Source organism: Dasypus novemcinctus, chromosome 1 (genome assembly GCF_030445035.2).
Source record: "Dasypus novemcinctus isolate mDasNov1 chromosome 1, mDasNov1.1.hap2, whole genome shotgun sequence".
Classification (NCBI taxonomy): domain Eukaryota; kingdom Metazoa; phylum Chordata; class Mammalia; order Cingulata; family Dasypodidae; genus Dasypus; species Dasypus novemcinctus.
In genome coordinates this window covers 202,779,504-202,792,982 of record NC_080673.1, presented here as the reverse complement: position 1 = coordinate 202,792,982, position 13,479 = coordinate 202,779,504, and the positions used below count along the sequence as shown (strand labels likewise).

Genomic DNA, 13,479 nt, shown 5'->3' with positions numbered 1-13,479 from the left:
ACTGCGCATGGGCCAGCTCCACACGGGTCAAGGAGGCCCGGGGTTTGAACCGCGGACCTCCCATATGGTAGACGGACGCCCTAACCACTGGGCCAAAGTCCGTTTCCCTGCTTGTTTTTTTTTAAGGAGTCACCGGGAACCAAACATAGCATCTCCCATGTGGGAAGCAGGTGCTCAACCTCTTGAGCCACATCTGCTCCCCAACAACATTCTTTTAGATCCCCCAACCTGGGAAGCAACCCAACGATGCGTCAAGGGGAGTGGCAGGAGATGGGAAGAAAGAATAAATTAGTTGTCGCCACTGGTATGCTGTCTAGGGAGAAAAAGCCTTAATCTGCAGCCAACTGGTTTCTTGCAAGTAAATCCTCTGCCCATGGCTGATGTCCAGCTACCACTGTGCCGTCACTGGACACGGAGCTGGGTGGAGATGGGTGCCATCAGCTCCTGTGGGAGGGTGTGAGCAGGTGCCCGCATGCCATCGATTGTTTGCCTGCAGCGTTCAGAATCAATGAAGAAACTGGGTAGCGCTGAAAACAGAATGTCTAGAAAAAAAGCGTTTTGCAGTGTGGTGCAATCAATTGTGATAATGTTTATATAAACGTTAAAATGACACAAAATGAGATCAGGCATGGATAGGTGCTAAAGTCTAGGGCGCGGCTGGGGAAGGAACCCCAGCTTTGGGCTAGTGGCTGGCGCTGCCCAGAGAAGGGAGGGATCAGGGACTTCCAAGCATCTGTGGCTCTTTATTCCAAACCAGCAAGAGCTCAAGCGGATTAAGCCAGAACGTTCACGTGTGCTCCTTTTGAAGGGCAGGGATTTGTAATAATATGATGTAGGCACTAGTTGAACTGTTTCCTTAAAATAAATAAAATACAAAAAACAAGCGATTCAGGATCATGACTATGTAAAAACAAAAATCTCATGATAAACCCTTGGCATGACACCTTCCAAAACGTTTAGGTAATTATGCTGGGACTTAGGACTGCAGCTTTTCTGCTTTCCCCTATTTCCAAGGGTTCTACCCTGAGAGTTACTTTGCAGTGGGCAGTAACGGCTCTCGAGTATTGGGCTGGATGATTGCTGTGGGCCCGTCCGTGTGGACCTCATCTCTGTTTAAGGGGTCTACATGGCTCAGCATTTGGGGGCTTAGACCAGGCGCAGGCTGGGTGGGATTTTGCCTGTCGTTTTTCTGGAGGAGCGCCCAGTCCTTGCATAAACACATGACTCACGGTGGTGGAAAGAGCCCAGGCACCCACCTTGAAGCAGCCTGCACCCCGGGGCCTGGGTAGCCACAGAGGAGAAAGGCCGCAGCATGGGGTGATTAGACCAGCACTGGCTAGTATGGGCGGGCGACACGTGCTTTGGCATCCCTTGGGCCTGGTGAAATCTCAGCTCTGCCATTCTCTAGCAGGGTGACCTGGGAAAAGCAACTTGTGCCTCTGCTCTTCTCATCTATAAAATGGGTCCAGCGGTAGGCCATATTATTGTGCAATAATTCTCTGCCACCCCTCCCTGGGAGATAACATCCCTTCCGTGCTCCTGAGGCCGTGCCTGCATGGGCCCTGCAGTTCCCTCCTGTCCTGCTGAACTTGAGAGGTGGTTTATGACTTGCTCGGGCCAGGGAAGCTCTAGAAGTCAGCTGGTGGCCCCGTGTCTCCCTTTTACCTCTGCCATGAGCCCAGCAATGCTGAAACTAGGAGCTGCCCTGTTGGCCTGGGTCCCAGAGTGGAGATGACAAGATCAGATCAACTCGTGACAGCCTGCAGCCTGAATCAGAGCTAGGCTTTAAGCAGCATGTTCTGGGGATGGGTCGTTAGTGTAATATAACCTAGTCCATTCTGGCTGAAACAGGGAGCCCTTAGTTTGAGGATAGAACAAGATAACATGTGAAGTGCTTAGCCAGCACCTGGCATGGGAGGATGTATCTATCAGGATAGATGCGGTTACGCTGCAATAACAAACAGTCCACAAATCTTAGTGAGTGAATACAGCACTGGTTTATTTCTTGCTCATGCTACACATTGAGTAGGGACCCTCTTTTGTGTCATGACTTGGGAACCTTGGCTGACGGAGGTGGTATCTCGAGGGGTGCTTCCTTTACCCCGAGTCGGGAGAAAAAAAGTCTGGCAAGTTACACACAGCCTCTGAAAGCTCCCACTCGGCAGAGATCCTAGATGCTTCCCTCATTTCATTGTCCAAAGCAAGTCTCACGACTGCACTGACTTCCAAAGGGATGGGGAAGCGCAAATCCGCCACATGCGCCGAAGGAGACACGAAGCAGGACAGGAGGGGGCCACGCGACCGGCCACCACCACGGCCACCTGATAAGCGGGGGCTGCTGCGGTCATTCAAGGTGGCATCTGGGCGGATGCCGGTGGAGCAAGGGGCCTTCCTTGCTTGGGAGCTTGCAAAAGTTCAGGGAAGAGCAAACAGGGCTCCCAGGGAATTGGCTGGAGATGCGTTTTGGGCCAGAGTCTGAAGGCCTTGGAATTTACGCTTTAGCACGTGGATGCCGGGGCCTTGGACATCTTACGCGGGCTAGTGAACACGGCCGGCTCGGCTTGCAGCCCACACGAGGGAGGGTGGAGGCCTGGATCCCAGCAGGGCAGAGAGGCTGGCGTGAGGAGGGGAGGGTCTAAGAGCTCTGTCTGAGGGACAGAGGGGACTTGGTGATCGGCTGCCGAGGTGAGCCCCGATCACCAGGAGAGGGAATGAAGAAGTGTGCTGCGCGGCGGGGACACAGCACACGGCTACAGCCACGAGCAGTAAGGTCACCTACACGAAGCTGGCGCAGAAAGAGGGACTCTCCTACATGTCCTCTTTGGTGGCTGCATAACATCAGGTACCAAAGTAAAACACACGTAGGCGCTACATACACCTGATTGCCTGTCCGTTCCCCGAGGAATGTAGGTACCCAACAGAAGTGTGTTCACGTGTGTGCTGAGACATAGTAATAACCGCTAAACTGAAAACCTAAATGTCCCACAGTAGAAGAGATAAATTGTGGTATATTTCTACAATGGAATATTACACAACAATGAAAAATGAATAAATCACAGCTACATACATATAAACACAAGTGAATCTCAGAAGTGTACTGATGAGCAAAAGAAACTAGATACGCAACCATTCATGTCTCATGATCCTCTTTGTAGAACGTCTCCAGACACGAAACTCTAATGCTGGAAGTAAAGTTGGGCTTGCCTTTGGGTGGTGGCCCACAGTGGAGAGAATGGACAGTGAGGGGGGCCCTGGGGGCTGGTCACATCCTCTTTCCTGACTTGGGTGGTAGGTACACGAATGTTTGCCCGTGACAGTCCCTTGAGCTGAGCCTTTAAGTTTTGTGCACTTCTCTGTGCATGTATTATGCTCCAGGTAAAATAAGTTGGAGGGCGGGGAGAAAACACTGAGACGACATTTCCGGGACCATCTGAAGAAGTGTAACTTCCAAAGCAGCCGAGAAGGCGGCAGAGGTGCAAGAGAAGCGGGTGGCGTCCCTTTAAATTGTCCATCTCCCTCCAGCATGATGTCAACCCCTCGGGAGCTTTATCTGTTCTGTTTCCTGCTCTACTTCCTCCCTGGCTGCATAGTAGGTGCTCAACAAACATTTGTCACGGATGAATAAATGGGCGGAGTCCACGAGGAGGGAGAGGCTGCAGGGGAGGGGTACGGACGGTGGGTGTGAGGCACGTGGCCTGCGGGGGCCAGAGGGGCAGGCCTGGAGAGCAGCCTGCCGCCGGGGGTGGGGTGGGCGCAGACACAGACGGGGCAGCTGTGAGCACCTGCTTGAGTGGGATGGGTGGTGGCAAGACGTCAAAGGAGGCGCTGAAGGCCTGGCTCAGATCGGAGGGTGGGGGCTCCGGGAGACTTGGGGGGGAGCCGCTGAGGGGCGGGGCAGGCCACGCGGGGGCAGGGAGGGGACTGCTGCAGAGCCTCCGGGCCAGCGAGGCTGGAGACCCCCCACGTTGGGGTGCCCGGGCGGCTGCGGTGCTGACCACGTAAGCGGACCCTGCCGGGGGCCAGGGTGGGGCTGTTACGACCGTGGTCCAGGGTGGCCCCGAGGCTGCGGTGGGGGTGTCCGCAGAATCGGTGGGCTGGAAGGACGGAGCGGGGGTCTGTCCAAGGTCAGCGAGGAGAGACAGGGACGTGCGGGAGGGCGAGGCGCGGCAGCGGTGGCAGCAGTGTCGTCATCATCATCATCATCACCATCGTCAGCAGTTCAGCGCCAGCACCCTCACAGCACCCGCACAGCGCCAGCACAGCGCCAGCACCCTCACAGCACCCGCACAGCACCTGCACAGCACCAGCACCCTCCAGCACCCGCACAGCGCCAGCACCCTCACAGCTCCAGCACCCTCACAGCGCCCGCACAGCGCCAGCACCCTCACAGCACCCGCACAGCACCAGCACCCTCCAGCACCCACACAGCGCCAGCACCCTCACAGCTCCAGCACCCTCACAGCACCCGCACAGCGCCAGCACCCTCACAGCACCTGCACAGCACCAGCACCCTCCAGCACCCGCACAGCACCAGCACCCTCACAGCGCCAGCACCTGCACAGCGCCAGCACCCTCACAGCACCCTCACAGCACCCGCACAGCTCCAGCACCCTCACAGCTCCAGCACCCTCACAGCACCCGCACAGCACCAGCACCCTCACAGCACCCGCACAGCTCCAGCACCCTCACAGCTCCAGCACCCGCACAGCGCCCTCACAGCGCCAGCACCCTCACAGCGCCAGCACCCTCACTGCACCAGCACCACCATAGCAGTGAACATAAATGAGCAGGCAGGAGGCAGGAGCGTGAACTGACCGCCCTGGGAAGCCAGTCCTGGCTTGCGTCCCTTTCCGACGAGGCCGCGCTGGCCTGGGCGCGCTGGCTAGCCTGCCTGCCTTCCGGCGCCCGTGCTGCGGCCGTTTAGCTGTCCCGCGGGCAGAGCGGGGCGTGGGTCTAGGATGTGAGGTGCAGGGCACTTGAGGCGCTCAGGCGTTAGGGGAGGACAGCGGCTCTCACGCCCTGTGGGCGCCCCCAGGCGGCGGGAGAGCGAAGACAGCGTGCGGTCACCTGGGCGTGAGGCGGCAGCGACCCGAGGGCGGCCAGGGCGGGTGCCAGGCCCAGTGCTGCTCCGGGCAGAAGCCTTACCGGTCCTTGCACTGAATCTGCACACCTGTGCCACGGTGAAAAAGCGGAGGCTGCGACAGGTTGGGGGACTCAGCGAGCAGGTGCTGGCAGTCCCGGGACCCCCCGCAGTGCCCTCATCTATCCCCTGCAGGTGCCGGGGTGGGTGGGGGCTTTCACCGACCCACAGGTCACCGACCCACTGGGCACTTCTTTGGGACAAAAGCCCAGTGGCAGCTGAGGAGACGCCTCCCATCCACCCCCGAGACCCCTGAGATGGCACCCCACCTCACCAGTCTATCCTGCGACCCCCATTCTCCCTGCACTGGCCTTTTCTGGACTTCCCACCCCCACATGGCCAATTTGGGGAGCTGCCTGGAGTCCCCGTGAAACCGGCTGAAAGGAGGGGAGAGCTTTCCAGTTGGGGAGACTCGGCCATACCAGCTCCACCTCCCACCTGCACCTTCACCCCCTCCCCGCCAGGACCTTCCGGTCACTTCCTCCCTCCCCAGGCCATCTGCGCCTCCCCTTCCCCTCCCTACCCAAAGACAGGGACAGGGCCCGGCAGGGAGAGCCTCGGGAACCAGGCTCCAAATGTCCCCTCCCCACACCCCCGCAGCACCCCCGGCCCTGGGCTCAGGGCAGGGCACTTAGGGTGATAGGGCAGGGGCTCTGTGAGAGGGGACAAAGGCTTTCGGGGGGCCTACTATGTGCCAGGCACCGGGTAGGATGCTGGGGACACACGGAGAATGGCAGGTGGGCGGGCAGGCGCCCCTCCGGCTTGGCGGAAGGGAATGCGGGCGGGAACAGCATTTTCCAGCCTGATGTGGGAGCGCACCCAGCACGGTTCCTACCACCCATCTCCCCAGTAAGCAGAGGGCGGACTGAGCACGGTACTGGAGTCAGAATCTCATCCAAAGTTTGCCCTGTAGGGTGCTGTCTTCACGGGCCCGCTTTGGGGGAGGTCCCCTGGAACTCAGCCGACCACCCTCTTGTACCTGCCGGCTCTTTGGGCAGTGAACGGGCCTCCGCGCCCTCCCCCCACCCCAACAGTCTCCCATCCTCCAGGTGCGCCCCTCCCCCCGCTCTTCAGCTGCACCCCAGACCCCAATTACCCCATTGGTGGAGCACAGGGGCACCCAAGGCGCCCCCCAAGGCCCAGCTGGCCCGCCTTGCCCCGCCGCAGCCGGCCGCCTCCTTCCAACCTCCCCCGCGACGCGCCCGGGGTGCCCACGCGCGCGGCCTCGAGCCCGACCCCCCGCCGGCGCCTCCGCCGGGCGCGGGCTCCACCTGCGGGGTCGCTCGTGGGCCGGCGGCGGCGGGCGGCGCGGGGCGCGGGGGGCGGAGGAGCGGGCGGCGCGAGGGAGGGGCCTGCGACGGCGGCGGCGGCGGCCCCCGCCCGCGCAGCCCGCCTCGGCCCCGGCTCGCTCCGCGCCGCGCCGCGCGCGTCCCCTCGCCGCCGCCGCCGCCGCCTGGCGCCCCGCAGCCCGGCCTCCGGGCGCACGACGCAGCGCGCACGGGCCGGCCGGGATGCGCGCCGGGCCCCCGGCCCGCCCGACCCCGCGGCCGCCGCCCGCCCGCCGCGCGCTCGCTTGACCGCGGCGCCCCCGCGCCCCGCCCGGCCGCCCCCCGCCCCCCGCGATGCCCGCCCCCCGGGGCCCCGGCGGCCCGCGCCCTTGCTAGGCTGCGGCGGCATGGCCCGCGCGCCCGGCGCGACCTCTGCGGATTGCATCGGTGTGCGGCGGCGGGGCATGCCCAGGGCAGCGGGCACGGCCTTCAATGGGCGAGGACACGGACACGCGGAAAATTAACCACAGCTTCCTGCGGGACCACAGCTATGTGACTGAAGGTAACGTACGCGTTGTCTGAGACCCCCTCCGGCCGGCCGCGGCGTGGGGGTGCCGTCGCACCGAATGCCCTCCGAAGGTTTGGACCGCGCGATGTGTGTCGTGTGTCCCCCGCCCCACCCCACCCCACCCCACCCCACGCGCCCCGGGCCCGGGAGGGAGGGAGGGAGCCCGGGGGCACCGGCCACGGCGCCTTCCCCGCTCCGCCGAGAGGCCGTGCCCTCCTCCACGCCGCCCTCCGGGTGGCACTGCGGGAGGCAGCTTTCTGCTCCCCGAACCGCCCTGGCCATCGCGTCCGAAAAGGCCCTCCCTGCGGCTGATCGGGTGAAGAAATCCCCGGGGAAACGTAATGGCTTAAAACCCAGGATTTATTATTTCAGCCCTGCCCCAAACCCGCAGAATTTTCTAGGCTGCCCGCTCCCCGGAGAGGAAGAGGGACCCAGAAAAAAAAAAATCCCATCTGTCAGATCCTCCTGCGAGGAGAGGCCGCTGGCTCGGCCCCTCCCCAGGCTCTGGAGGCCGGGGTCCCTTCGTGGGAGAAGGCGGCCAGCTTGAGTTTGGTCTTTTATTCTTGGTGATTTATATCCTGAGGCAGGAGGAGCTGGCCCCAAACTGTCAGGATTTCCCTGAAAAGTGGGACATGCCACGGCGACGGGACGCATTTGAAACCCCCCAGGCTGGCTCTAAAAGCTCAGCCCCCACCGCCGCCCCCGCGCTGGTGGAATCCGGAGGGGCAGCGCCCCATGTTTATAGGTCAGAAACTTCCAAGGCTCCTTTCGCCCCGACCGGGCCTCGGGGACCCGGGGACCCTCGGCTGCCGCAGCCAGGGGGCGGCGGAGCGAACCGCCCAGGGCCGCCTGCGGCCTCCCGGGTCTAGCGGCCATCGGCTCCTCCCCCGGGGCCGGAGAGTCCGTGGGCATTAGACCAGGGCCGCGGGGGGGGCGCGGAGGGACCCTGGGCACGGCGTCCCGCGGGGTTGGCATGCGTGGGTGCTTGCGGCAGGGACCCCGTGGGGCTCAGCTGCAGGTCGCGCCTGCCAGCCCGGCTGCCTGGCTCTGCCGGAAATGAGGCCGAGGCCGGGGGCTGGAGCCCTGCGGGGCCGGGGGCTGGGGGGGGGGGGCGGGCAGGGTGGAAGGACCCCTCCCGTTCCTGCTCAGGTGGGAGGGCGCGGACCGGGGAGCAGAGGCCTGCGGGGTGCGTCCCTGGAGGAGAACCGCTGAGTCATGCTTTGCTGATGGGTGTGTGTGGGGAGGGGCCAGGGCCTGGGCAGCTGAGAGCGGCCTTTGTCGCCTGCTGGGGAGAGGTCGAGGAAGGACGGGCAAGTGCCAGGGGGTGCCCTGTCTCCCGGCAGCCTGGTGAGCAGCCGCGGGTTGAAGAGGCCTCTGGGCTGCTGGCGGGGGCGGGGCTTGCCAGGGGGGCTCAGCTGCCCCCCCTGGGGCGCCTTCTGGAGGAAGCCTCCGTCTTCTCATCTGTACACTGGGGGTGACCGAGCCAGCCCAGGGCCTGCGGTAGAACAGGAAAAAGCGGCATGCCCGGCCCGTAGTGCGCATTGCAAAGGTTACTTCTCTCCCCACCCCGATCCCCATTTTATTTCACAATTTCACCAGCTCTTGGCAGAGAGAAGAGGGGAAGCGTGTAGATAGTGAGAAGAAGTGATTTTAACCCCTCTTCAGTCACGTGCCGGCCGCTGTTTTAGCCCCGGGAATGGGTGAGGAGCGCTGCCTTGTGCAGCCTGCCTGCTAGACGGGGGCCCCTGTGCCGTGGGGGGTGCCTCTTCACTCCAGGACTCAGTTTTCCACCTGTGAAATGGGGGCGAATGCTAGCTTCCTGCCTCCAGGGTCTCTCTCGGGGGTTTGGGGGAGGACCGGGTGAGCTGGTGGGTGGGGGAGCGCCCGGGAACGGTGGCTTGCTCCCGGGGGTCACGTGCGGAGGCCTCGCACAGGAGCCCCCCGGCCCGCGCCCCGATGCCACGGCTGCTCCTGTGCACCCCACACCCCCGGGTGGCTTAAGCAACAGCAACTGGTCGGCTCAGTTTTGGAGGCTCGAGTGCAAAATCCAGGCCTCGCCAGGCCGTCTTTTCCCGCGGCATCTGCAGCCGGGTTCCTGCTGGGAGGTGCACTTCCGCTCCCATCCTGTGGGTGGTCCCTCTCTGCCTTGGCTTCCTTTTCGGGGTCCAGCTCCTCCTCTTACCTCTTACCCCTGTTGGGCCAAGGCCTGCCCTCTTCGCTCTGCGCCCACCCTGACTAGCGACGCCTTCAAACGGCCGCTCACAGCCCAGCGCCGCGGGTTGGGACTTGAACCTGCCTCTGTGGGGGGCGTGATTTAGCCCCCCCCCCCCGCGCCGGGGAGTAGCCTTTGCCGTGTCCCAGACTGTGCGCCAGTGTGTGCAAGCCCGGGGTCAGGTGCTAGGGACACGGGAACAGGGCCAGAAGGTCCTGCCCTCAGGGAGGGCAGGGTCTAGTAGAGGCAGCAATTCGTAATAATTGTTAGATTTAGCATGTCGTGAGAATTCTGGCTTTCCTCAGTGGACACAGGCTTTACCACCCTGGCATCCCTGACTGCCCTGTGTCCGCAGAGCACGGAGTAGGTCACAGATGTGGACCTCTGACAGATTTGTGTTAACATCCTGCTTCTGATTCTGACTCTTCAGCTGCTGTGCAACCTTGGAAAAGTTACCAACCCTTTCTGAGCCTCACTTTTTCTCTTTGGAAAGGGAAAATGAATAATGATTTATCTTACAGGATTATGGGGATGCTCAGGGATTATGCTAATATAGAAAGCACCTCGGGCATCACAAACGCCTATCTGAGCTATTGCATGCATTTTATAGTTTAAAAGTCTTGTTTCTGGAAGAGCTTCATGAAGAAATAGTGAATGCTGAGGGCCATTTTGTAAAAGGCCCTGTTCCACCTGGTTTATGTCTGAGCCCTAAACATTTTCTCTAATGATCTGCCCTCACTCACTGCTGGCTCTGGTCTGCTTCCTTTTGACCTTGAACAGGCCATTTTCTCTTTGTGCCTCAGGGCATTTGCACTGGTGATTACCTCTGCCAGGAACAGCCACCTTGTGCTTTTCTCATGTTTGGCTCCTTTTCACGCTTCGGGTCCCCAGTCAAAGGTCATCTTGGCCAGGGAGAGTCCTGCTGGAGTTACAGGGTAAAATCCCAAATACCTGGGGAAGAGCTTTGTGAGTCATCCGTACCTTGGTGTGAATGAGTCCAACAGCTGGCGTTTTTGTTTTTTTTTTAAGCATTAACTCCCATTCCCTGTCCCCACCTGGTCTCCTGGTAACATATGCTAGTTTCTGACTCTATGAATTTGCTTAATCTTGTTATTTCCTATCGGTGAGATGGTACAATATTTGTCCTTTTGTGTCTGGCTTATTTCACTCCACGTGGTGTCCTCCAGGTTTACCTGAGTTGTAGCCTGCATCAGGACTGCATTCCTTTTTAGGGCTGAATAATATTCCATTGTGCGGCGAGACCCCGTTTTGTCTGTCCATTCACCTGCTGATGGGCCTTTGGGTTGCTTCCATCTTGTAGTGACTATGAATAATGCCACATGAACACTGCGTGCAGCCACCTTCCCAGTCCCTGCTGTCAGTTCTCTTGGGTATATTCCTAGAAGGGGCATTGCTGGGTCACACGGTTCTTCTGTACTTTACTTTCTGAGGAGCTGCCAAACTGTTTTCCGCCACAGCTACTCCACTTTCCCTTCCCACCAGCAGTGCAAAAGGACTCGTCTTTCTTGGCACCTCTCGGAGCCTCTGTAGATTTTTGAAATAGGCACCGTTCTTGCGGTGTGAAGTGCCGCTCGTGGCGGTGCTGATTTGCAGCTCCATCATGGTGGTGCATTTCTTGGGTGTTTTTCTCCTTACTCTTGGCCAAGCTCAGCTGCCTTGAGAGTTGTGATGTTAGAAGGAGCTGGCCAGCCCCCTGGGCACAGAAACTTTGCAGGGATGGGGGGTCGGTGAATCCTTGGGTGGGTGTGGAGGAGAAGAGTGCCACTGAGGCTCTTGATACAGCGGAGGGACCTGGGCCCAAGAGAAAGGGGCCCAGAGATGGGAGGATGCAGGAAGACCGCACAGCTTTTCTGCAGGGCTGGGTATGGTCCCAGGAAGGACTCTTCCGGGCTGCTTTCTCTAGCCCCTAGGACTCAGGTTTAGAGTGAGTTCGGTGGGTGTTTCTGGGCTAAAAGCCCTCCAGGCTTCCTCCCCTGAGCTGCACGGACCAAGCTGGACACAGCCTGCCTGCAGGGAGCTCAGGCCCGTGGGGTGGGGGGGTGGATGCTGAGCAGCTCGATGGAGGCTGAGCTGGGCTTTGGACAACCACGTCACTCCCCTCCACCGGGGCAGGCCCCAGGCCCAGCCGTCCCTCCCGCGGGCAGCTCAGCTGTCAAACTGTTTTCCTCGTGGCTTCCTTCCTCCATGGAAAAGAATAGAGCTTTGTTTCCCTAATCCCTGTCCTTGCAGGTTCATCCCAATCTGTTTATCTCCATAGCGTTATCCTGAATTTATACCTGTGGAAGTGAAGGGGGCTCAGGAGAGTGAAGTGACTGGCGTGGGAATTGGGGTGGCCAGGAGGGGGTCCCGGGCCCATGTGGACGCAGCGTTTGGGCAGTTTCCACGGCCTGGGCTTGTCTCTGAGTTTTCAGCTGGCTGCGCCCCGGGTGACGGTGGTTTTCCACCCGGGCCTAACCCACACTGGAGAGGGGGTGCTGCTTGCGGGAGCCCCAACATCCAGTGGCACGTGCACCCCGATCTCAGCGCCCAGTCCTGCTGCCCTGTGAGCACACATGTGGCCCCGGGCGGAGGCCTCGCCCCCGGCCTGGGTCTGACCGTGGCAGCGCTGGTCCCGCCCCTTGGGTGCTGCTGGCCCTGATTGTGGGGGCGGCGGGGAGGCTCTGGGGTGATCTCCCTCGCCCTGTAGACATGGCCGCAGCAGGTCAGGCGCTCTGCACTGGGGGCACCTCGCAAGCCCCTGCCGTCGCCGGCAGCCGTCGCGGAAGCAAGTCTCAGGGTTACGCCAACACTGTGGATGGGGGGCCCAGAGCCGGCAGGACCCGGGGTCTCGGTGACGTCCGTAACGCCCGGAGTTAACCGGACCTGACGCCCACCCGCCTCTGGGCTTCCGGTGACATGAGTCAGCGCATTTAATTCGAGGCCTCTGTCCTCGCAGCCGACAGCACCCCACGGAGGCAGTGTTCCCCTGGCACCGGGGAAACCAGGAGGCCCCCCTGGGACTCGCAGCTGAGTCGAGGTGCGTGACTCCAGGAGGGGTTGTCTCCACTTGCCCTGTGCTTTAGGAGCGCTCTTGTATTCTTCCGTAGCAGAAAAAGAAGACCTCTTTTCTTTGGCTCAAGTCAAGGCTAGTTCTCGTTTCTCCTCCTCAGATAAGCTGTTCCGGGCCCTGGGGGGTGTCTGGCTCTGGGCCTGTAATCTTGGGGGGTTCCCACAGGGCCTGCAGTCTTGGGGGGGGGTCCCACAGTCTCTCTGAGCCGTGGTTTCTTCTAACGGGTTGTTGCTGCGCTGACTTGAAATGAGGGCTGGGCAACTGTTTGCTGTTTGAATAGCTTCTCCATGACCCCCCTCCCCGCTTCAGGAAAGGAACCCTCAGATTTCTTACAGACTCACGTCATTACGAGTCTGTCCTTGAACAAGCGCAGCGCGGGGCCGGGAGCACAGCCCGAAACATTCTGCATCAGGAATAGTTCCGATCTTCAGGGATGAGAGCTAGACCTGCCCTTAGAAATCATCAGACTGCCTCGCCCAACTCTCACCTCCCCAACTTGTTTTACAGGTGGGGAAACTGAGGCTAAGAGAAGGGCGGGGGCAGCAGCCCTTGACCTTTGAAAATCAAGGCAGGGACTGCTCGGATGCTCTGTCCATCCCCTCCCCTGGGGTTTCACCAGCTCACGTGGGGGGAAGCTCCAGGGAGCCAAGGCCCTGCGGGTCAGAGGTCAGGGCGACGGTCAACACTTTCCCAAACTGCCCTGCGCGCCAGCACCCCCCCCCAGCTGCCGTGGGCAGTGCAGGCGTTTCTTTGGAATCTGTCCTGACTTAGAGGTTGACATTGTCATGGAGTAGGTTTGTTTTCTTTTTTGTCTGGGAGATGGAAACCAAATGCTAAGAAATGTTGTCCCTCGTCATCTGGTGCTTTTTACTTGCTATAGTTTTTGGCTTTTGTCCTTGACACTCGGGCTAAGGGGATGCTTCGGCACAGGTGTGGTAGGTCCTGAGCACGGCACGGAGGGCGTTAGAGGACAGCGAGGCGGAGGCGGGGAACAGGCAGGTCGAGTCCACCACGCAAGTGTCCGTGGTGCCTGCCATTTGTCATTTTCCATCTGGTCTTTTTTCTGGGCCCGTGCCTGTTGTTAAGAAAAGCTGTAATCTCACCATCCACAGAAACAATTTTGAAGGACTCTTTCCTAATTTGGCAGGAGATTAGTCGCGTTGTGCAGCGCTTTGCCAGGGGGCCAGCCTCATGCTCTAACCTGGCGGTGACGCGGGACCC

At 60.6% G+C, this 13,479-nt stretch overlaps 1 protein-coding gene across 4 annotated transcripts in view; it reads left to right on the top strand.

The window, feature by feature from the left end:
* The first annotated feature begins 6,700 nt into the window (after window positions 1-6,700).
* The window catches only part of PPP2R2C (protein phosphatase 2 regulatory subunit Bgamma), a 147,702-nt gene continuing 140,923 nt past the window's right edge, over window positions 6,701-13,479 (top strand). Inside the window, exon 1 of one of the 4 annotated variants that reach the window (XM_058301234.2) lies at window positions 6,701-6,970. In XM_058301234.2, coding sequence (XP_058157217.1) covers window positions 6,901-6,970 — 70 coding nt within the window. In that variant the 5' untranslated portion in view covers window positions 6,701-6,900. Of the gene's footprint in view, window positions 7,048-13,479 lie in introns of all 4 variants that reach the window. The other 3 variants (XM_058301233.2, XM_004472761.4, XM_004472760.5) reach the window with 3 other exon arrangements.